Source organism: Cajanus cajan, chromosome 2 (genome assembly GCF_000230855.2).
Source record: "Cajanus cajan strain Asha chromosome 2, NIPB_CcT2T_4, whole genome shotgun sequence".
Classification (NCBI taxonomy): domain Eukaryota; kingdom Viridiplantae; phylum Streptophyta; class Magnoliopsida; order Fabales; family Fabaceae; genus Cajanus; species Cajanus cajan.
This window is the reverse complement of record NC_138518.1, coordinates 72,330,982-72,355,139: the sequence shown is the minus strand read 5'-3', so window position 1 is coordinate 72,355,139 and position 24,158 is coordinate 72,330,982. Positions and strand designations below refer to the sequence as shown.

General features: G+C 32.3%; 3 protein-coding genes across 3 annotated transcripts; 2 read left to right on the top strand and 1 right to left on the bottom strand.

Annotated features, from left to right (window-relative positions):
* Positions 1 to 1,752: 1,752 nt before the first annotated feature.
* Positions 1,753 to 9,896, top strand: LOC109799601 (ABC transporter G family member STR). The gene is made up of 6 exons (XM_029271448.2): positions 1,753 to 1,833; positions 1,926 to 2,165; positions 6,611 to 7,032; positions 7,144 to 7,323; positions 7,402 to 7,670; positions 8,124 to 9,896. The coding sequence occupies exons 3-6, from the start codon at positions 6,679 to 6,681 to the stop codon at positions 9,763 to 9,765; spliced, it is 2,445 nt and encodes an 814-aa protein (XP_029127281.1). The 5' UTR covers positions 1,753 to 1,833; positions 1,926 to 2,165; positions 6,611 to 6,678; the 3' UTR covers positions 9,766 to 9,896.
* A 133-nt stretch (positions 9,897 to 10,029) lies between these two features.
* On the bottom strand, positions 10,030 to 24,158 carry TDX (tetraticopeptide domain-containing thioredoxin). Its single transcript, XM_020359944.2, has 10 exons — positions 23,999 to 24,158; positions 23,878 to 23,911; positions 23,635 to 23,760; positions 23,457 to 23,544; positions 23,262 to 23,342; positions 23,063 to 23,127; positions 22,827 to 22,967; positions 22,619 to 22,750; positions 11,881 to 11,911; positions 10,030 to 10,815 (listed from the first exon to the last, which is right to left on the bottom strand). The coding sequence occupies exons 1-10, from the start codon at positions 24,106 to 24,108 to the stop codon at positions 10,481 to 10,483; spliced, it is 1,143 nt and encodes a 380-aa protein (XP_020215533.1). The 5' UTR covers positions 24,109 to 24,158; the 3' UTR covers positions 10,030 to 10,480.
* LOC145954533 (uncharacterized) lies at positions 16,285 to 19,600 on the top strand. The gene is made up of 4 exons (XM_083068951.1): positions 16,285 to 17,824; positions 17,912 to 18,724; positions 18,815 to 18,933; positions 19,020 to 19,600. The coding sequence occupies exons 1-4, from the start codon at positions 16,834 to 16,836 to the stop codon at positions 19,482 to 19,484; spliced, it is 2,388 nt and encodes a 795-aa protein (XP_082925077.1). The 5' UTR covers positions 16,285 to 16,833; the 3' UTR covers positions 19,485 to 19,600.

Here is a 24,158-nt window from a genome sequence, read left to right as displayed (position 1 = left end):
TGATTTATTTGTCATCCTAATGTTGATCCTTTATTTATGTGCAACATCTCTCTTAAAAATGTTATTCCTTTATCGTAGTTTTTTTTTACAAAAATGTTATCATTTGTATTCCTCATGTCCACATCTAAACAAAAATAAATTTTTTCAAAAGTTGAAACAAGATTTTTTTAAAAAGCAAAATGGAAATTTTCTTCCAAATTTGATAGATGGTGTTTCAGAAAATAATTTCTTATAATAATAAAATAAATTGAATTTATAATAACATTTCAAGATATTGTTTCATCTAAAAAAATGCACATATAAAAAATGACACTTTAAAAACTATATTTTCTATATGCTTTTTTGCAAAGTGTAAGTATGATTAGTCTTGAGCCTTGATTGTAAGGGTAACTGTCTAGAGTTTATGATTAAGAGAGACTATTTTTTTTAATTATACAATTATGTTATAATTTTATATTATTTTTAAAATAAACAAAAAATTATCATCTTTTACATATTTCTTTATATATATATATTTAAATATAAAATGACATTATTATAATGTCTTATTAATTTTTTTGTTATTTTTTTCATGTATTACATTCATAAAAAGGTAAAATATATTTTTGATTCTCCTTAAAAATTTCAAATTTGATTGTAGTTTCTCAATTTACTTTTGTCCTTCTAATGTGGAGATGCATTACTTTTGATTTTTAAAGTTATTTATATAATACTTTATAATAAACAATAGTATAACAGTAAATTGAAGAAAAAATATAGTATTTTTTTTAGATTTGTTAACATAGTTATTTCTTTAATGTAATAAAACATTTTTTTTTCGATTAAAAGTTTAATAGATTATTTGGTCTATGAACTTTTTAAAAATATTTAATTACATTTCTAAACTAAAATTTTTTGTAATCGAGACATTTATCTTTTCTTCTTCTGCTTTTTTTTTTTTTTTTTTTTTTGTAATTTAACCCTCAAGACTATAAATTTGTATATATTTCATGAAATACGTCATTTTTTTAATAATATCTTTAAGTCTAGTAAATTTTAATTCATATAAAAATTTTCATAATCTTTTTAATCATCACTATTCTAGAATAGTACAAAATTTTAGCCAATAAATTTTAAAATCTAATACACATGAATGATGACATTGAATAGCATTATGATATAGTTGTTTAAGTGTAAAGAAATAAAAAGAATATTATGTCAAATTAAATATCACAAATCATAAATAAATCTTTAATCATAGGGTCTGAATTATAAAAAGAAGAAAAATCAAATTATAATTTTTTCAGTTTAAGGTCTAATTATAAATTCTCAAAAAAATTCACAAACCAAACAATATATCAAGCCTCAATTAAATGATATATCTATTTTTATATTATAAATGTTTATATTTTAAATTACTTACATATAAGGGTTGATATTTATTGTTTCACCTAGAAGCTAGAACTAATGAAATATTAGGATCGATCTTAAGTGTAGAGTATATTTGTTGTATATATACATCATAAAACTAAAAAAGTAGATATTGCTAAGTTGATCCTCAATTAAATGAAGAAGAAGAGGAAAAAATAAAAATTATAAAAAGATAGAGAAGTGAAGATAATAAATAGTAAAAGTGATTATTATATTATGGCAGATGATAAACACACCTCCACTCTCGTATAAACACACTTCCCTTTTAAAAAAAAATATATAAAATGTCTAAATTATCCTTAAAATAAAATAAAATTCTTAAATTTACACCCCCTTCCCGCACCTCACACCCCCCTTCCCCCTCCCCCGCACCCTCACACCCCCTTCCACCAGATTCCCGGCGATCGCGGTGGCTCCATCCCTGTCTGTTTTCTCTCTCTTTCAATTACGTCTTTCCTTTCTCTTCCCTTAATCACTAATTATAATGCGCTTAACTCAATTCCCTCTTCATATAGGTTGTCATTGAAGAACTCGAATACATACTGAAGGAGCTTAAATCCAATTCTTCAATCAAAACTCTCACCGGTGGCAGCGTCGCCAACACAATTCGCGGACTCACTCGCGGTTTCAGAATTTCCACCGGAATTATTGGGGCCTGCGGGGATGACCACCAAGCCCAGCTTTTCGTCAACAACATGACATTCAATGACGTCGACCTCTCGCGACTCCGTAATAAGAAAGGACACACTGCACAGGTTTGCTATTTCCACAATTGTACTATATTTCAAACAAATAGTGTTCATCGACAAATCCATGGTGAACACTTTTTCTGTGCAATGCGTGTGCCAGCAGCCACGCTCGCCGCAATTGGGGCGGGTCTCGTACTTCTGGGGAACAATAGAAACTGGCCACTGTAGAGAAAATAGGGGTGCAATTGCGGACTACAATGTTTGTCACTTTAGGAAGAAGGAGGATGTGGAGTGTGAGGGTGCGGGGAAGGGGGTGTGGGATGTGGGAAAGGGGGTGTAAATTTAGGAATTTTATTTTATTTTAAGGATAATTTAGACATTTTTATATTTTTTTTAAAAAGGGGGTGTGTTTATACAAGAGTGGAGGTGTGTCTATCATCTGCCTTATATTATATAGGGAGATACAAATTGAGTCCGTGTAGTAGGCCCAAGAACTAGAAGGGCCCAAATGAGACGTAGTTAGTTAGGGGTTAGGGTTTCCGTCCTATATAAGCATAGAAATGGATGTTGGTGGGTTGCGGAGTGAGTTTGTTTTGGGTATTTTATTTGTTATGTTGTTTCAATCTATTTAGGGTTTGAAGAGGCAATGAGTTATGCGTGACTGATGCGCTTTGTTTGATGAATAGCGTATTCAGGAGTTTACGTTGCCGAAAGTGATGATTGAGCAGTTATGCTTGCGTGTGCCGTTCTTCCCATACGGTTCTTGCATTCAGATGCTCTCATATTTCTATATTCCTTACCTCCCACTTCTTCTTCTCTATTTTTAACCATTCTCATCTCATTTTAATCATTCTTTTCCTCAATAGCTACTCATTCAAACTTACTATCATCTTTTTCCACTCACAAATTAGGGATATCAGTTTTTATTTTTTATAAACATTAAAAATATTAATTATTTAATAGTTAAATAATATAAATTATAACAATTAGTAATGAAAAAAATAGCTATTATCTTGAATATACATTCTTTTTTTATTTAATATATATATATATATATATATTGCTGAAAAAAATAGAATACAATTACAAGGATATAATTATCTTTGAAAAAATGAATACAAAAAGAGATATTTCTTGTTATAGATAACTAATAAATTTAAAATTATATGTTTAATTAAAAATGTAATTTAATTTTTAAATATTTAAAAGTAACAAATTGAAATAATTATATAATATTTATTAAATTTAATGTCATGTTTTTATTAATAGAGATATTAATTTACTATAAGAACATTAAATAGATTTTATGCATCTATATTTGAAAACTTTTTTTACAAAATTTGAATATAAAGATTAAAATATTTTTTTAAAATTATAAGATTAAAAAAATTAATTTTAAATCTAAGATCTAAAAATATTATTTTAAATTTGAAGAATAAAAAATATATTTAAATCATAATACAATTGTGAACTTATAATTTAATTTTTTTTAAAATGTATAAATAAATGAAAATCGTAAAATAAATGTAATGGGTCCATGGATTTATTTACTCGAACTTGACAAACTTGATGGAAATAGAAATGAATTTCTAAAATATAAACCATTTTAAAACCTAAATCCTGCCTTTGACAAAAGCAAGCAGAGACGAACAGAGCGTATTCTTACGACGAAAGAAAGAGAGGGTGATCATTACGTAGCAAACCACCAAAAGTGAAATTGTAACAAAATTGAAAGAACTAGTATTAATCTTTATTCATAAAAATAAAAAGTATGTACCTTTATTCATAAAAACAAAGGAAAAGAATTATCCCAGTGGAAGAATTCTTATGTGAAGATTTGGCTATAACATAACCTCAATGAGGAAAAAAAAAAAGAGTAATAGAGAAAATTCTCAAGACATTTTAATTTTTTTTATAATAAAAATTAAAACGAACTTTCAAACATTTATTTAGTAGTTAAGGACTTAAGGTGTGTTTTTCTTTTATTAATAAGAGAAAATACGACAACATTCATATTTACTCCAGTTTGTCATTTAAGTACATTAATTTTATCATTTTAAACATTTTCACTATTTGTTGCACACTTAACAAAAAAAATGAAATTTTATTAAAAACTTATAAAATAGTACAAAACAACAGTGAATAACATATTAATATACAATATTTTTTATACAATATTTTTTTTATGGTTTAACAACGTGAAATGTATAAAATAAAATTTTCTTTTATACAACTAAAATTTATAATAAGTAAATACCTTTAAATATATAAATTATTTTGAAACTATTTAATTACAAATTATAATAAATAAATTTTTAGTATATAAATTATATTTTAAATATATGATTAATAACTTATGTTGTGATAAAATGTTATTATAGTTATTGATAAATTTTTTAAAATAATTTAAATTTAAATTTTAAAAACAAAATACTATGTTTTGTATTAGTAAATTAAAAGATATATTATTACAGATAACACGTTGCAAAATAACCTTGAAAATGTTCTTGTTGAAAAATGATCAAAATATTATTGAAAAAACTATTTTAATTTAATATATAGAGTGAATTTATAACTGGGAACAATACCCATTATCATGAATTGACTCTTCTTTTATATTTTAAATTTTGAAAGTAATTTGTAACTGAAGAGTGCTATCAACTCTTTTTCTGAACATACAATTAAAATTTATTATAATTTATAAATTAAGAAAGAAATTTATTAAATAAGAAGCGAAATCTACCAAGTGATTTATAAAATTTTTTAGCTAATGACAAATAATGTGTTCAAAAGAGAATTTTGATAACATTTTTTTTATTTATAATTAAACATATATATTATATCAAGAATTGTTTTTTTTTTTAAAAAAAAAAACTTGCTGTGGATCCCTCCCTGGTTTATAAGTTTAATTTTTATTTATTACAACTATTTTATATGAACATCAATTAAAATTTTTCTTAAAGTTAAGTATGACTATTAATGTAATTAATATAAAAGTGAATAAGTTATTGTATAAAATCATTTGTGATTGACTGAAAATTATAGGTATAATTAAATTCAATATTTATTGGTGAAGGGCTGAACTAATAGAAGCTTAAATTAATGCAAGTTTTGATTGCGTTACCTGATAGATCGCGCTTCATGCAAAGGATTGAAATGAACTCATCGCAAACTTAATTTACAAATCTTTCACCAATCTTTCTAAGGAGTCTGGCATTAAAACCGCATCACAAACTTAATTTAGAATTCAGACACATATAATAGCTAGAAATCATTGTAATATCTTGTTGTTTCTCAATGATCAAGTTTAGAATTTAGAAAGAAAAAGATAGAAGAAAAGGCACGCGATATTGGCGCGGCTCAATCAGAGCACAGAATCAAGGCATAGTGATTGAAGCTATGATCAGTTTGAACCGTTCCAACATCTCGGGTGCCTAACATTTTTCATACTCATCGAACTGAAGAACACTATGATGTATATATGCTTTCAATATTATTATAAAGTTAATATAGCCACCAAATTTGTTTGGTTATTAGTTGATAACAAAGCGTATGACTATTAACTCATCTCTCTGATATTGCCGGCCACCTTCTACCTAAGCCGGCCTTTAACTTAATTCTCTTAACATTTTCACCTTTTATTTCCCTTTCCAATTCATTTCTACCTCACTTGCTGGATGTGAGATTTTCATTAACTTGTCTTTTCTGCCACGTTTAAAATTTAAGATATTAAAACTCCATATATATATCCATGTATTTTACTCATTCAACCTAACCTTAATCATTAGCTCACACTATATTAAACAAATAAATATAATTCTAGTATAAGGAATTCAAATTATACACCAAGAATTTCAATAAACACCCGGGAAAAGATGGGAAAGATTAAAAGTTTTATTGCGTCATAGATTAATTAAATAGACATATAGTCGATCCGGTTAAAGTTATGTATTGATATAATATATCACTTAGCATCATGTATAATTAAGTTGTAAAAGAAAATACAAATATAAAACTTAAATGAACATATATTTTCATTTAGCTTAATTACATTTATTCCACTCATATTTTACATAAAAATGGCATGGTATAGTAGTAGATGCATGCAGAAGAAATGGCATGGTACATAAAGGTTAGATTTACATAAATACCTGGTAGCTGACAAACATGCTAGCTGCCATGCCAGCTCTTAATGTTAAGAATTAAAGTTTATGAGAAGCAAACAACTAACGGATGTTAAACTGTCTGTAGTGCTGACTGCTGAGTGAAACAAAGATATGTCATTCTATTCGATAGAAGCAAAGCAAATTTATCGGCAAACCCAAAGAGAAACAGAAATGGAATGGACCTCTCAAAGTTTGCCGTCGGATGCTTTAATATGTTTCAGTTGTCTTGTCTTCCCCATAATTCTCAAGTCACACGCATCCATTGCATTGAAATGCTTTCATTTTCACCGTCACCTTTTGTCTGTATTTCGTACCTGCCAACCCTTTTGTTCATACCATTCGCAGCTCAACTTTAAAATCCCTTAACACCAGCCATCAAAGAGGGCCAAACGTGGTTGCTGAAGTTCACTGCAATGGCGAGGCCTGACAGGTTAGATAGAAATAAAAGCCTAGAGACTCTGATGGACACGGACAAACCAGGAACTGGAAGAAATGTGAAGCAACTGAGGCCCCAGAAGTCGATTCCTGGATATGGCCTTGAATTCAATAACCTCTCGTATAGTATCATCAAGAAGCAGAAAAAGGATGGAGTTTGGATCAACAGAGAAACATATCTTCTTCATGATATCTCTGGCCAGGCAATAAAAGGTGAAATTATGGCTATCATGGGACCTAGTGGTGCTGGCAAATCCACCTTTCTTGATGCCTTGGCGGGGCGGATTGCGAAAGGGAGTCTGGAAGGATCAGTTAGAATTGATGGAAAACCAGTAAAAATGAACTTCTCTTGTTTCATTTTGTTTTTTGGGATCCAAAAAGGGGAGATATTTTACTCTTTTCAATTCCCTTTAATTTAATAATGCTATATCATCATGATGCAGGTTACTACAAGCTACATGAAAATGGTGTCATCATATGTGATGCAAGATGACCAGCTGTTCCCTATGCTGACAGTTTTTGAAACATTTATGTTTGCAGCTGAAGTTAGGCTTCCTCCTTCCATTTCCAGGAGTGAAAAGAAGAAAAGGGTATATGAGCTCCTTGATCAACTCGGCTTACAGGTATAATTCTTTGTCTCTCTCACTTACCTCCACAGTCCACACATAAAATGGCAGATTAATGACTTCATAACCGTTCAGAGTGCTACACATACCTACATTGGTGACGAAGGAAGGAGAGGAGTGTCAGGAGGGGAACGACGAAGGGTATCTATTGGCATAGACATCATTCATAAGCCATCACTTCTGTTTCTCGACGAACCTACCTCAGGCCTTGATTCTACAAGTGCGTACAGTGTTGTAGAGAAGGTTAAAGACATAGCTCGAGGTGGAAGCATTGTCCTTATGACCATACACCAGCCTTCCTTTAGAATTCAAATGCTCCTGGACAAGATCACCGTCCTTGCAAGGTGAATAATTCAGAGCCAATATATTCTGTAGTTGATAAACCTGATATAATGTTTATCTGACTGTAAAGAGCCTAAAATGAGGAGAAATATAAAGCTTCACTATATAGACAATATGAAACTGATAGGTACTGATAGTTGGACCAAAAAATATATTGAGCACATTTATGACAAGGTAATAAGTTGAAACTATGTGAGAAACTTATAAGTCACAATTCTGGGGCTTTTGTTTTGCTGCTAAGATTGCAAGTCGAATCGATCTCAGCTTGATATCAAAACAACAAAAACAAAGGACTCTATCTGTTACTTATAGGGATGTTTGGATGAACTAGAATAATCTATTCATAACGTGCACTTGGGTTTAACGAGGGGATGGGATTGTAGGCTCAATTTATTTGTAAACTGAAAATAAATTTATCATGACCAAATCTGCTACTGTATTTAATTGTGTTATAGGGGAAGACTAATATATATGGGAAGACCAGATGCAGTTCAGGCTTACATGTCTGCATTTGGAAGGCCTATACCTGATGGAGAAAACTGTCTTGAGTATCTGCTAGATGTTATAAGTGAATATGATCAAGCAACGGTTGGGCTTGAGCCTCTTGTCCAATTTCAACGTGATGGCCTCAAACCTCATCCAGCAGCAATGACGCCTGTTCCAAAAACTCCAAGAACACCTTTCAGAAGGAACACCACTGCATCTAAACACATGATTAGCCTACGCAGCCAAGGATTTACTGCTGGAACACAACAACCTGATTCTGCACAGTTTAGTTATCGTGACGAGGACGACGATGATGATGAGAATTTTGATAACTCCCTTGAAAGGAAAAGTGTTCATCAAACACCAAGGAATTTGGTTAGTGGTGTTCACCCACGTTTGGCTTCTCAGTTCTACAAAGATTTTTCAGCCAAAGATTTCTCTGTCTGGCTTTACCATGGTGTAGTAGGAACCCCGCGTCGCCAACCATCATGGACTCCAGCAAGAACTCCAGGATGGACACCTGGGAAAACCCCCATGTCAGGACCAAGAAATGCGTTTTCCAACCAATATTCTGCAGCTTCTCGGGATCCTTATCGCACCAAAACTCCTGCAGTGGTTGGCCAGTCTGTGGACTACTCAGCAACTTCATATGAATCTTCATATGAAGGATTTGAGATTGAGGAAGTGCTTGATGAGCCAAACTTAGGATCCAAGTATGCAAATCCATGGTTGCGTGAGGTTGCAGTGCTCTCATGGCGAACAGCACTCAATGTAATTCGCACCCCAGAACTCTTCCTCTCCCGTGAGATTGTGTTGACTGTTATGGCTCTTATCCTGTCCACCATTTTTGGAAATCTGAGTGATACTACTTTCAAAGACATCAATAGGCTCCTCAATTTCTACATATTTGCAGTGTGCCTTGTTTTCTTCTCTTCCAATGATGCAGTCCCATCTTTTATCATGGAAAGGTTCATATTCATCAGGGAGACTTCCCATAATGCTTACCGTGCATCTTCATATGTCATTTCTTCCCTCATTGTCTACCTACCATTTTTCGCCGTTCAAGGCCTCACATTTGCTGCCATAACCAAACTGATGCTCCACTTGAATAGCAATCTCCTAATGTTCTGGCTAATACTTTATGCATCGCTTATCACTACCAATGCATATGTGATGCTTGTTAGTGCACTTGTGCCTAGTTACATCACAGGGTATGCTGTAGTCATAGCCACAACAGCACTCTTCTTTTTGACATGTGGTTTCTTCCTCAAGCAAAGTCAAATACCCATTTACTGGAGGTGGCTCCACTATATTTCTGCAATCAAATATCCGTTTGAGGCATTGCTGACAAATGAGTTCAAGAACCGCGACTGCTACACTGGAAACAACAGAGAATTATCCCCTGGACCATTAGGAGACTTGAAGCTCAGCAAATTTCATAACACCAGCCTGCCCGGCAACTGCTTATTGGGGGAAGATGTCTTGTCCACTATGAATATTACAATGGAAAACATATGGTATGACATCTTAATCCTGCTAGCTTGGGGTGTTCTTTACAGGTTGTGCTTCTATTTGGTTTTGAGATTTTACTCCAAGAATGAAAGAAAATGAATCATTTACCACCCCTTTTTCTTTGGATGACCTTTTAGTTTATAGTCCCGGCCTGCTAAAAAGCTGAAGGTCACAACAATCATGTTATTTCTTGTATCATTGCTATGCTAGTTTTCTGCTTTTCTGTCCCTTACGAGCGTATGGCAATGCTTATGTTTATGAAATTACCAGTTTTGCTCTTTAAAGAAGAAAAAAGACATCACAAGGGAACGTGCTATAACGGGGAGGTGGATATAACACCAGCACTTAAAAGCATACGAAAAGTGATGTTAAAATAGTGTCCTACAAAATACCATTAGTTTGCATCTAGTCATATACAACAGTGAAGCTTCGCGGTTGCCTGACATCAAATGATAAAAATAAATAAAAAGGAAAAAAAGAAAGAGTGAAAGCAACCCACCTACAGCTTTCCAAAAAAGCCCTATGTTGTACTACCGTCCCCCCATTACAATCATCACAAACCTAAAATCAACTTGAAAATTTGAAATTTAATCTGTTTGATACAAGTTTAGAAGCATTTTTGAAAATTTCCCTACAAAAAAATACATTTTATTTTTCAGTAGAAAAGTTCTCAAAAATACTTATGATACAATGAAACGTCAAGCCATAATACAATGAAACTAGATTAATCTTTGCCTTTGTATGACACCATGGACATGTAAATAGAAGAAACACCGAAATGTCAATTGTATCAGGGTCTTTACAAGGTATTCACTTAAAGAGGGTCAGCATGTTGTGCAATCTTCCTTTCAAGTGTACTTTTGTCTGCCCCCACCACATTGTCAACCTCTTTGCCATTCTTAACAAAGAAAAATACTGGAACACTGCTAATATTCCAGGCTGAAGCAACATCCCTGGCCTCGTCTATGTCAACTTTCAAAAAAACCACTTTTGGGTACTTTTCAGCCAAGCTTGTATAAATAGGGGAAATGAAACGACATGGGCCACACCATGTTGCAGTAAAATACAGGATCGCCAAGCGTGATGCCTTTGATGCAGCACTTAACTTCTTTTCCAATTCACTAGTAGAGTGAATACCAATGATTTGCCCTTTTGAATGCCACAAAAGTAATGTCATTGATTTAAATATAAATCAAAGGAAAATAAAGAAAATTGCAACATAGTTAATGTTTTAGGAATAAAAATGAAATCTCTCAATCAAAAATGCTGACAAATGATCCTTAAAAATATGGTTTTCTATATCTTGTTAGGATCATTTGTGTATTGCACGGGAATTTAGTTTAATTAGGCAATGTAACATCTTCCCACTCTACATCCTTTAGCCATAAAGTTAGGCCCGATTTGCAAACTAGTCTTCAATGACACAACCAAGAATGGTTTGTGCCATATCAAAATTCAAGCCAATACCCATGTGTTTCCGTCAAACTTTTAAGCCTGTAACGCAGGTTAGACATTATCAAAAATACGGATACTACCCGTGGTGGATCCAAAAATTAAGCTGTGGGACAATACTTATATATAAATTAATATTTTTTTATGCATTATAATGATAAAAAATTATTTTATATCATTAAAATTTAAAAATATTTTTAATGTTTAAATTGTATTATAGTTAAAATTCATAATAAATAAATATATAAACTAAATTTTGAATTTACCATCAATAATTTAAGTTTTGAGATAAAATTATTTTTAATTATTGATAATTTCTTAAATAAACTATTAAAATTCAAATTTAAAATAGAGATAAAATATATTAGACTGAAAGGTTAAACAATTAACAAAATCATTTATACACAAAGATAAATATATATATATATATATATATATATATATATAAAATTTTGACATAATTGAGAGATTTTTTTTTAAGTACAACGATAATGAGTAAAATTCATATTCAAAGAAAAGAAAAAATAGCATTACAAATATCTAATTGAAAGAATGAAAATAACTAAACTAAAATAAATTAACCATGTTTATATTATAAATTATTTTTATAACCACATTTCAAATGATAATTTATAATTACAAATGTGTATTATATTGTGACTGATTCTATTTCTCATATTAACCAAAAAAAAAAAAGCAAGTCAACAAAAAGATTTTTGTGTATTTTATTATCAACATGCAGATAGAAATACCAAGACTTACCATCTTTTAAAGCAGATAATGCTTCTTGAACCTGAAAAAAAGTCAAAAAAGGAAAAAAAAAATCAGCAATAACTAGATCGTCTCATAGCATTGTTATTAAAAGTGCAGAGTGAGCCAACAACTTCCCATCACTACATATAGCATTCTCATCATTATGGAAGGAGAATTTACCCAGCCTATGAAGACTGGATATTTGATACGCGTGGGTACAACACAACAACACACGTACAGGGATACAATAAATTCTTAAAAAATCAAGATACAATGTGCCTAGATATAATTTTAAAATATATATATTTTACATAAATGCACCCATATTTGTTAAGAGACATTGAACATTTCTCATTAGACTTAAATAACTTTTTTGTCACTATATCTAAATTAAAAAAAAAAAGAAAGCAAAATAAAAAAAGAGTATTACTGTATTAGGATGCTTGACTTTAATGTTGGGTGCTCACTGCTTAACAGTGTGCTATAAGTTAAACACAATTGGGAACAACATTATAGGTTTAATAAAGAAACCAACATAACAGAGAACATGATAATGAAATTTTAAAAAACACAACTAAATTCCAAAATTTTGAAAAAACAAAGCACAAAAATATTGAATAGATGAAGACAAAAACAGTCATAAGGAGAATAAGAAGAGAGAAAACAAAAAAGAGAGAGAAAACGATGAGGAACATCTGACGAAATGATGAATAGCTGAAAAACAAGCAAAAAAAGAAGAAGAAAGAAATGGAAGGAAGAAAAAAAAAACAAATGGAAAACAAAAAGAACTCTTATGGGTCACCCGATTTGTTGTTTGCGGGAAAACTTTCCAGAGTTCAATCCACCATGGTTCAGGTCACTAGCGTGTGTGGTAACCTAAGAAGGCTCACTAGGGTTCTTTGGTCGCAACTAGGAATGAGAATAGGTCGGGACAAGCAAGGCTTTGAATATATAGGCTAGGTTTGTTATGCAAAATTAAAACCTAAGCCTGACCTATTATTATTTTTTTTTTCTAGACTAACCTATTATCTATCATTTTTTTTTATAGGTTTCACCTGACCTTTTTAAAATTTGACCTGACTTATTAGCCCATTTAAAAACTTATTTAAATTATTAATGTTAATTAAGTCAATAAACAATTTTTAAAAATTAACAAAATTATTTTTAAAATACAGTTTAGTCTATTATTAAAATTTAAATTTTAAAAGATACATAGAAGAAAAATTTAATCATGTTTTATTGAAGGAACAATTCATGGATAATTTGATGTACACTCATGCACCGGTTGTAAGCTTAAAAACCGATAATGAAAAAAAATAATTGTATAAAAAAATATTTTAAATATTGATAATTTATTTATTTTTTATAAATTTATTTGTTTATTTATATTTTTAATAATATATACATATATATTATTTTGTTATTATACTATATAAATAAATAGGCTATTCTATTAGGCCTAACAGGCTTTTATATAAGTCTTAAGTTTGACCTTTTTATATAATTTTTTTTTAAAAGCTTAAATTTGACCTTTTTATTAAATAGGTCAGGACAAACCAAACTTTAAAGAGATCATGCCATAGGCCTCTGTTTAAGGCCTGACATATTCTCATCCCTAGTCATAACTTAGGAGCTTCACAAGAGAGAAGGTGAAAAAAAGATGAGAAGTTCTGCCATGAATGCCACAAAGACATGGTCATGGCAGACGCCACCATATAATGGGAAATAACAGTTATTTGATAACATTGGTTCCTATTAAAGTTTTTTTTTGTATCATTTTAGTCCCTGGTGTCAGAGAGTCACTATTGAGTGGTGATGAAACATATAGAAATTGGCCAAAACAAAAGATACCGATATATCAATCCAATATGTTGACTAAACTATGAAGCCTGAATATTTGATACCATGTTACAATATGACACGTAAAAGAAAATAGAGTGAGTTTATTCAAAAAAATAATATACTGAGGAAACATGGCAAAGGATTCCAAGCCATAGAACAAGAATGTTTGCCTTGCTTTTAAGCTTACTTGCCTTGCCCTATTGGATTAAAGTCCTATTCTTGCTACATATTTACCTACTGTTGTTCATAGTACTTCTTGAACATAGTAATTCCACACTTTTTTATTCATAAGTGAGTTTCCTTTATGACAGAAGTGATGTAGAAATAAATCTTACATTATAGTTAGAACTACAAGCCAATGCATTTTGCAATTTACAAGTCCAAACTAGACCATTTGTTGTTGGGTGGATGATAATTACATGTAATATCAGAAAGATTTACATAACAATAACTAACCAATTAACAGTTGGTTATTGCCCTTTAGTTATAGCTGAAAGGGGATGACAATCAATCTCAAGATAATCTTTCAAATAACGTTTGCCTAGAATTTTACATAAAAGAACTTGAAAAATAAAAACAAACAAAAGCTAAACTTTTCTTAACACTGGTAAGTATATATTGAATACAATTGAAGGACAATTAGACAACACACCTGATCTGTGGGAGAATAATGGTTCATCCCATTTCTAGATAGAGCTTAATTCTCATAGCAAGAAAAATATTTTGGATAGCGATATCATAGCTAAAATTTTGATTTAACTCCATTATATGACAATGAAAAATTGTCTTTATAAAACCCCATTCATCCTTAAAACTTTCTGAATGACTGCACACAATTTATCATTGTTAATTAATGGAGTTAAATCAAAATTTTAGATATGAAACCTCTATCCAACATAATTTTCTTGCAATGAGAATTATGCTCCATCTAGAAATTAGATGAATCATTACTCTCTCGCTAGATCACATGAATTGTCTAGTTATCCTTTAATTGTATCCAACATATATGCAAGTGTTAAGAAAAGTCTGTGTAATTGTTTATTTATATTTTCCAAGTTCTTTTATGTAAGAAATTCCATGTTAGTGTCCTTGGAATTCTCAGATATCATAATATTGGTAATTTGTAAACTATTTTAGACAAATGTTATTTTAAAGGTGACCTTAAGATTGATTATTTTCGGCCTCTAGCTATAGTTAAAAGGGATAAGCAAGTTGTTAATGGGTCAATTATTAATTCTGGAAATCCATCTAATATTGCATGCAAGTATCATCCACCCAACAAAATATGGAAAAAAAAATAAAATAAAATTGCACATGTAAACTGCAAAATGCACTTGCTTTTAGTTCTCTCACTATAATGTAAGATTTATTTCTACATCACTAATAGTATAACGAAATTGAATGGAAACTCACTTATGGAATAAAGGGATGGTAGAGTTACTACATACAAGTATTATGAACAACGAGAAGTAATTATTTGTTAGATATCATTGTAATAGGACTTTACCCCAATAGTGTAAGATAAGTTTGAAAGAAAGGCAAATAAACCTTGCTTCATATAGACCACAACAATCTTTTCTTCAATATATTTTCTAGTTTAGGGTTTGGGGTAAGACAAGTTTGAAACCAAGGCAAATAAACCTTGCTTCGTATAGACCACAACTATCTCTTCTTCAATATCTTTTCCAGTTTCCTCATTGAGAAAGGAATAAAACACTATCTTTTCTTCCTCAACTCACTGAGAGCATCCAAGTGAAAATTTTCTCTCAGGTGTGCATCACACATATCACATGGATTGTTTAGTGAGCGAGAAACAAAATATTAGGAAAGGAGTTCAAAAAGGAAAACGACTAAAGCCATCTAACTAGTCTTATCGGCCTTTTAATTTCCTGTTACTCTCCAAATATTAAGCATTATTTTTAAAATAAGCAAAAAAAGGTATGTCAATCAATTGATTAATTATCCAAACCATGATCTCTTTTTCCTAAGTAGACAGCAACATAAAAGTCGAGGAGAAAGAAGTATATATAGTTCTGCCATGTTGGATACATGGAAAAAACAGTGAAACACAAGCAAAATAATAAAAACGTATAGAAGTTACATATGAAACCATAATGTTTATTGAAACATATATGTTCAATTTTGCAAACACCAACCAAGAACCAATCGATTATGCAAAAAAAATGAGCCCAAAAATCCAATTTTCATCTTGGGTTTTTTGGCCCAAATCGCGGATTCGCGGGCGCGATTTCAGACTTACCCTTCATTAAGGGTAAGTCCGTCTTTTCAATGGGTTTTTTTTGCCCTAATCATCCCTTTCCCATTCGCGATTTCAGACTCCTCGAAACCAAACCCCTCCGCTCGTCTCTCCCTCTCATATTTTCTTCTTCTCTGGCAATCGCGTGCAGCTCCGACGAAGTCCGGCTCCGACGCACCTCCATCGGCGACGCGCCTCCAGCTCCGACGCACCTCCGACTCCGACGAGCCTCCAGGTCCGACGCAGCTCCGACGTGGCCGCAAGCTCAGACGCGCGTTTGTCTTCTCCTTCCTCCGACTAACATTTGCCCTCTGTTGTCTGTTCCCCTATTCTATTGTGTCTTTTACTCTTTTATGCAACATGCAACATATCTTTTTTAATTATTTATTAAATTATTTCCACTGATTTTTTTTTAATTTTTGATTAAATTTAATTGAACAAATTTTATTTTTAAATTCTGATAAAATTTAATTCAACATATTTAATTTTTAAATTCTGATTAAATTTAATTCAGAAAAATTTATTTTTAATTTCTGATTAAATTTAATTCAGTTAATTTTATTTTTAATTTTTGAATAAATTTAATTCAACAAATTTTATTTTTAATTTCTGATTAAATTTAATTCAGCTAATTTTATTTTTAATTTCTGATTAAATTTAATTCAACAAATTTTGTTTTTAATTTCTGATTAAATTTAATTTAGCAAATTTTATTTTTAATTTCTGATTAAATTTAATTCAGCAAATTTTATTTTTAATTTCAGAAAATTCTATTTCTATTTCAGCAGCATATTTTTTTTTTTAATTTCTGATTCTATTATATTTTTATTAGGCTGTCTTTGTCTTTGATAATCAGTTTAATCATGAGCCAACCAATCTCTGCTGGAACTGAAACTAATCCCAATTCTGGTCCCACTCCCAGAACAGAAATGTTTAAGCCCACCGGTGACAATATTGATGTCTTTTGGAAGTGGAACAGCTTAAAAGACAAAAATAATAGGAAGAGTGTCACTTGTGATTTTTGTCTGAAAACATCTACCGGTGGAATTACTAGAGCAAAAAGACATCAACTTGGAATAAAAGGCGATGTAGGTGCTTGTAGAAAAATTCCTGAGGATCTAAAATTGGAAATGAAGGCTGCCTATGAGAGTAAAAAAATTGCCTCAGAAGTATATATGGAGTGCGTAGATGAAAATGAAGAGGAGGATGACATCCAAGCCATTGCTAGAATTAAGAGACCTTCATCTACATCAAGTGAAGCCACTTCTGTTTCCAAGAGGAGGGGTATAAATGTCAAAGGTCCCCTTGATTTGCACTTTACTAGAAAGGCAGAAGAAAGTATCAAATTGAATAAGGGGTTGTGGCAAACAAGTTTAAATGATGCTTGTAACAAGGAAGCAAGAGCAAGGGTAATTCAATACATTGCTCGCTTTTTTTATCGGAATGGAATTGCATTTAATGTTGCTAGATCAAAGAGCTTCAAATTGATGGTTGAAGCTATTGGCACCTATGGTCCCCATTTAAAGCCACCAAGCTACCATGAATTAAGAGTGCCACTCCTTAAAAAAGAGTTGGAATACACCAAAGGCTTATTGAAGGGCCATGAAGAAGAGAGAGTAAAATATGGGTGCTCAATTATGTCTGATGGTTGGACAGATAGGAAAAGTAGAACTTTGATTAACTTTTTGGTTAATAGTTCAATGGGAACAATGTTTGTGAAGAGTGTAGATGCTTCTGAATATACCAAGACCGGTGAGAAGGTGTTTGAACTTTTAAATAGTTTTGTTGAGGAAATTGGAGAGAAAAATGTTGTTCAAGTAGTAACAGATAATGGAAGCAATTATGTTATGGCGGGTAAGAATCAATTATATTCTAATTTTATACTCATACGATTATAAGATATAAATTCTAATTTTAATTATTTTGTTATTGTGTTTTTAGGCAAAATTTTACAAACTGTGAGACCACATTTATTTTGGACTCCATGTGCTGCTCATTGTCTTGATTTGATGCTAGAAGATATTGGAAAGATCCCTAAAGTCAAAAGGGTAATACAAAGAGGCATCAAGCTCGTGGGTTACATTTATAATCATACCTTGACCCTAAACACCATGAGGAAGTATACAAATAAGGTTGAATTGGTGAGGCATGGAGTTACAAGATTTGCTACCACCTTCCTTACTTTGCAACGATTGCATAAGTTAAAGGCAAATCTTAGAAGGATGTTTACTTCCGACGAATGGTTGCAATCAAAAGGAGCCAAAGAACCTAAGGGGAAGAAAGCAACGGAGATTGTTCTTATGCCTACATTTTGGAGTGATGTTGTTTATGCTTTAAAGGCTATGGGGCCTATTGTACGTGTGTTGAGGTTGGTAGATAATGAAAAAAAACCGGCAATGGGTTACATTTATGAAGCAATGGAGAGGGCTAAGGAGGCAATTCAAAATTCTTTTAATCATAATGAAGAAAAATATAAGGATATATTTGCAATTGTTGATAGAAGATGGGATTGTCAACTCCATCATCCGTTGCATGCAGCAGGATATTATCTAAATCCTGAGTTTTATTACAAAAATTCAACAAGAATGGATGCTGATGATGAAGTGGTGGATGGCCTTTTCAAATGTATTGATAGGCTTTGTGAAAATAATGACATTGTAGACAATGTTCACAATCAATTGGCAATATATAAAAGGGCAGGAGGAAGATTTGGCATTCCTGCAGCAGTTAGAGCAAGGGTTAAAATGGCTCCTGGTAAGTGAGACTTTTCTTAAGCTTCAACTTCACTTACAAATTTTATAGTTATTTGATAATTTATTTATATAATAATATTTGCATTTATAGCTGAGTGGTGGAAGATGTATGGAGGACATACACCACATTTGCAAATTGTTGCCATTAAGGTACTAAGCTTGACGTGTAGCTCATCTGGTTGTGAGCGTAATTGGAGTACCTTTGAGCATGTAAGTTAATGAATTAGTGGATTTAAATTTGAGTTTACTATTGAAAATGGAAAATTAACTAACATCATGTTGTTAAATTATTATAGATTCACTCAAAGAAGAGAAGTAAGCTTGAGCACCAAAAGCTTCAAGACTTGGTTTTTATTAAATATAATCAAGCTCTTCAAGAACGCTTTGAGTGTCAAGATCCAATTGATCCAATTGCTTTGAATGAAGTTGATGATAACAATGAATGGATGTTGGGAGAAGAAAATGATGAGGATGAATTTGAAGATGACTTGGTGTTTGGTGATGATGTTTTGACTTGGAGAGATGTTGCCCAAGCAAGTGGTGCCGGTGAACCTTTGAAATACACTAGGAGACAAACACAAGTGAACAAGACATCAACAATTGCATCTACATCCAAGAAAGATAAAGGAAAAAAAGTGATGGAAGTACTAGAAGACGAGGATGATGATGTAGAGGAAGAAGAAGAATATAATTCTAATGCTAGTGGGAGTGATGAATTTGAGGGAGAGGAAGACTTTAATCTTGATGAGGAAGAAGATTAAACTATAATGTTTAATTTTTTACTTACTTAGAGCTTTAACACTTTGTTTTGGAGACATTTTATATTATGTATTGTTTGAGTACTATGAACTTTTAATTATTAAAAATGTTTAATGCATGAATTTAGAGTTATTTTTTTGTTTTTTTTAGCTTTTATATATATATTATTAATTATTTAATATATATAAATTAATATTTAAATAGCGGTTATCCCGCTCTGCGTCATCCCGCTATCCCAGTTTTGGGGTCGGCCGCTCCGCGCCGCTATCCGGGATTGACTACTATGCTTAAGACACAAATGAAACATGACTCTTTCACCAGATCGGGAGGATTGTCTAAATGTCCTTTAATTGCACAAAACACATTTGCAAGTGTTAAGACAAGTCAATGAAATTATTTTTTTTCCGTTTTTTTTATGTAAGAAATTTCAGGTTTTATCCTTAGAATTCTAATAGATCATAAATTCAATTAGTTGGTAATAGTTTTAGACAAATGTTATTTGAAATATGATCTTGAGATTGATTATCTTCTACTTCCAGCTAGCTAAAGGGAAAAACCAGGTGGTAATTGGTTAGATAGTTAATCATATAAATCCATCTAATAATACAAGTATCATCCACCAAACAACGGGACCAAAAATTGGCTAATTTGCGCTTGTAACCAGCAAAATGCATTGGTTTGTACTTCCAACCACAATGTATTTTTTTTTATATCACCATTGGTATAATAGAAGTGAATGGAAACTCGCATATGGAATAAAGGAGTGGTAAAGTTAATACATACAAGAAGTACTATGAACAACAATAATTGTTTGTTAGACATAGAAACAATATAGGACTTTAACCCAATAGAAAAAGACAAGTTTGAGAGCAAGGCAAACAACCTTTGCCTCTTGGGCTACAGCTTGAAAACCTTTCGCCATGTTTCCTCAATGAGAAAGGAATAAAACTTGTTGTCTTTTACTCAACTCAACCGAATCCAACAACACATTAAATTTCATCTAAAAGCAAGCTGAACTTGTCACCTTGCATAGTATGCCTAGAATTCTTTTCCTATTTTTGAAATAAAAAATGTTGTGGAGAGTGGAAATTGAAAAAGAGTGGAAATTGAAAAAGAGAAAGTAATTGTTCTCAAATTACTAGTAAGTCATTGAGATAATTCACAGACAGTCACACAAAGAACTCTAGTAGTATCTTGCAAGGTCATAGAGTCAAGCAACAGGAGCTAAGATCCAATTTGTGCATTCAACTTAACGGCAAATTTCTACTTCTTACCCAGTTTGTAAGGAGAAAACAAATAATGTAGAAGCCTATATTTAAACTATACGTTCTAATGAGAGTAGTAAGAAGTCTTTTTGAAGGCAATAGATTGAGAGGCTTTGGCTAAACTAATCAAACTTCTTTCAACCTTTCAAGATGTTTTTTTCTGAGTATGATTCTTTCGTGTAAGACCATCTAATATTACGTGCAAGTCTCATCCACCCAACAATATATGGACACAAGAAATGGTTCAATTTGCACTTATAAATTGCAAAATGCATTGGTTTGTCCAAAAGCCCTACTTCTCATGACCAAGAGATTCTCAATTTTAACCAAATGCTTCCAAACATTATATGTTGTGGTGTGTTGCTTCATGAGTGTTTTTCTCTCTGCTGAGTTAAGTTTGTTTTTCTCTCTGCCCTTATTCTCGGATAACATAATTAATACAAGGAAGTCAAAATGATAGACCCATAATGAATGTGTACCGAAGGAGAGGCAGAGAAAAGGAAAAGGGAGTACGACAAGAGGAAAATGGGCCTAACTAGCATGTATGCAAGGAGAAAGAAACATGTGGCAAACAGGGAGAGAGAAAAGTAGTGGAAAGACAAATAACAGAATTGCCAGTGGCAGCAAAAGAATGGAAGATGGGGATGTGGGAAACATCCTAGGGGGAGAGAGAAGGATTCTTTGGGGAGGAATTACCGAAGTGGTTCAAGGTGGTTTTGTGGTCAAGGGAAGAGCTGGTTCTCTCTGAACATTTATTGTTCTAAGTAGCATGTTACAATTTTCATATTGCAAGGAACAGTGCTTCATTCATACCGTGTCTTAAAATTCACTGTACTAAGAAAGTTATCCTCTAGTGGGAGGGACTGTTCCCTAAATATAAATAGTCATTCAAGTTCTGTTTCAATTTGATTTCTATCACAAAATCAAGATTTTAGTTGGGATCAAAAAAGGGAGTTACAATGGTAAAAGGCAGGACTTAAATATGTTTTAGTCCCTATGATACACCCATCTTTTTAAGGTCCCCTTAATTTTTTTCTTTCTATTTGTGTCCCTATTAAAAAGAAGATTATTTTCATAACAGCAACCCCCTGAGTCACGGACTAAAATGAAACAAAAAATAATAATAGGGACACGAATAAAATAAAATAAAAAAATAAGAGGACCAAAAGGTGAATTGCAAACAGTAGTCATCTCTCAAATATGAGTGGCTGAAAATGGGTAAGATTTGGGCCACTTTAGGGTTTTCAACCTGTGCGCAAACAGGCTGTGGGTTATAAGCTGAAATAACTCAAATAAGAGGTTTTTTTTTTCCAGGTTTGGTGGGATCACGCATGAGATCCCACACAAGATCCCACCAATTTCACAATCTTACACAACGATTTCACACAACCTCACCAAAGTTTGATCCTATGTGGAGGTACTCAAGAACATAAAATCATACAATCTTATACGGAAGATCATGATCATGCCATATCAGAATATATTCTTTCTCCTATGAAATTTTACAAAATTTTGCCCCAAACCCATGATAAAATTGTCACAAAAAGCATTATTAGCCTTACTCAGAAGTCCCAGGTCTACTTTATTGCCTAATATTTACTGTAGTTTTAAGAATACATAGGAAAAGATAGTATTGTGGGTAATTTTAGACCTATTCAAAGTATTGGAGTTGTATTTCAAACTTATCAGTCAATAAAATAAAAAAGAAATGGAGAATACTACTTGTATACGCATCAAGGAGTATCCTACGCATACCAATATCAGATACATGTGTGATCTTTTGGCATTTTTAGAGTATCAGGACATAGCACCCCACAAAGGCAAACTATCAAAAAGATTATGCAATCAAGGAAAATATACACTATACTTACTTGGGCCTCAGTTTCCTGCTCCTTTTTAATAGGAGCTTCGGTCTTAATAGGATCTTTTTTCTGCTCCTTTAGCTTTCTTAAGCGTTCATATTTTCTCCTATGCTCCTCAATTTTGTGGGCATTAGGTTCAACCTGTCCAGCCAAAAGATACAATTACAAAAAACAAGGATTCCTTCTGCAGGTTCCATCTGTAGTATATGAAAATTACCTTTTTAAGTGCCATATCAATTTCTTCATCGTAATCTAACCTTGAAGCCACATGAAGGTCACTTGCTGCTTCTTCCCAAAGTCCCAGCATAGCCCTTGACATCCCTCGAATTTTGTATCCTTTGGCGGAGTCTGGATTAATCTGGAACAATTAATATACCTTTTGAGTGCAAACACTCGTGGCACAGAAATTTCTTTTGTCATGTTTTCTATGCAACAAGTCAGGAATATATAAACCTTCAAGGCAGTGTCAGCATCACGTATAGCAGCATTTGGTTTCTTCAATTTCATAAAGACACTGGCTGAAAACAAGAAATTAAGGTTTCCAGATGATACAGAAGGTAAAACAAACAATAAAGCGGGGAAAAGAAATTTAGCAAGGGGCATTCGATTCTGGTAGGAATGGAATGCACACGCGGAGCAAGAGAGACAGTACCTCTAGTAGCATAAAGTATAGCCGAATGTGGATTCAACAAAATTGCTTCAGTCAGTTGGTCCAGTGCTTCATCGATGTTACCTGGAAAAGCATTACAAAAACAAAAGCAATTGACGGATAAGCATACATTGAGACTTTTTTTTAGAAGAAAAATAGACAAAACTAGTAAGCAATAATGAATGGAAAGGCGTTTGCCTTGTGACATAGCATCAACTGCTTTTGATTTTGCTAATTGTGCAGCCTCTCTCTGTTCTTCCGTCACTTCAACAGAAGGGTCTCCCATCTGCAATTAAATTTAAATTACTATTTGTTGAGACTTGGATGACATGACTTGACGTTGACAATGACTGCATACAAACAAAACATAACACACCTTTTGAGGAGGATCGTTATCGGGTTCGACAACATCGGCATTATCCAACTCTATATCAGATTCTATTATGTCATCTTGAGCGGATAAAGGAGGATCTGACTTCTTCTCATCAAAATCACCTGGTTCCTGCATAGGGCGTGAGTGATAAATAATAACTGGAAACCCCTAAATTCATTTGTTGTTATAGAACGAAGAAGAAGAAAGCAATGGTATCAAGGCATAAAAATGAACGGGGAGACTCACTGATTTGGGTTGGGGAGGGATGCGAGCACCAAGGCTTTACAGCGAAGAGAGTAAGTGAGTGAGAGTTGGGTGAAAGTAATAAAAAATGGAACTTGAAAGGGAAATTGAGAAGAAAGCAAACCTAAGAAGATAAGCTTTGAAGAAGGAAAGAGATGGGTTATGGAGAAGCGAGGGATTGGATTTGCACGTCTCTATGAATTGCTTCAGCTCTCTCAATTTCCCCTCCTCCATTGTCTCCCCCAAGTCACAACCAAACTACACTCTGCATTAGGGTTCCTATG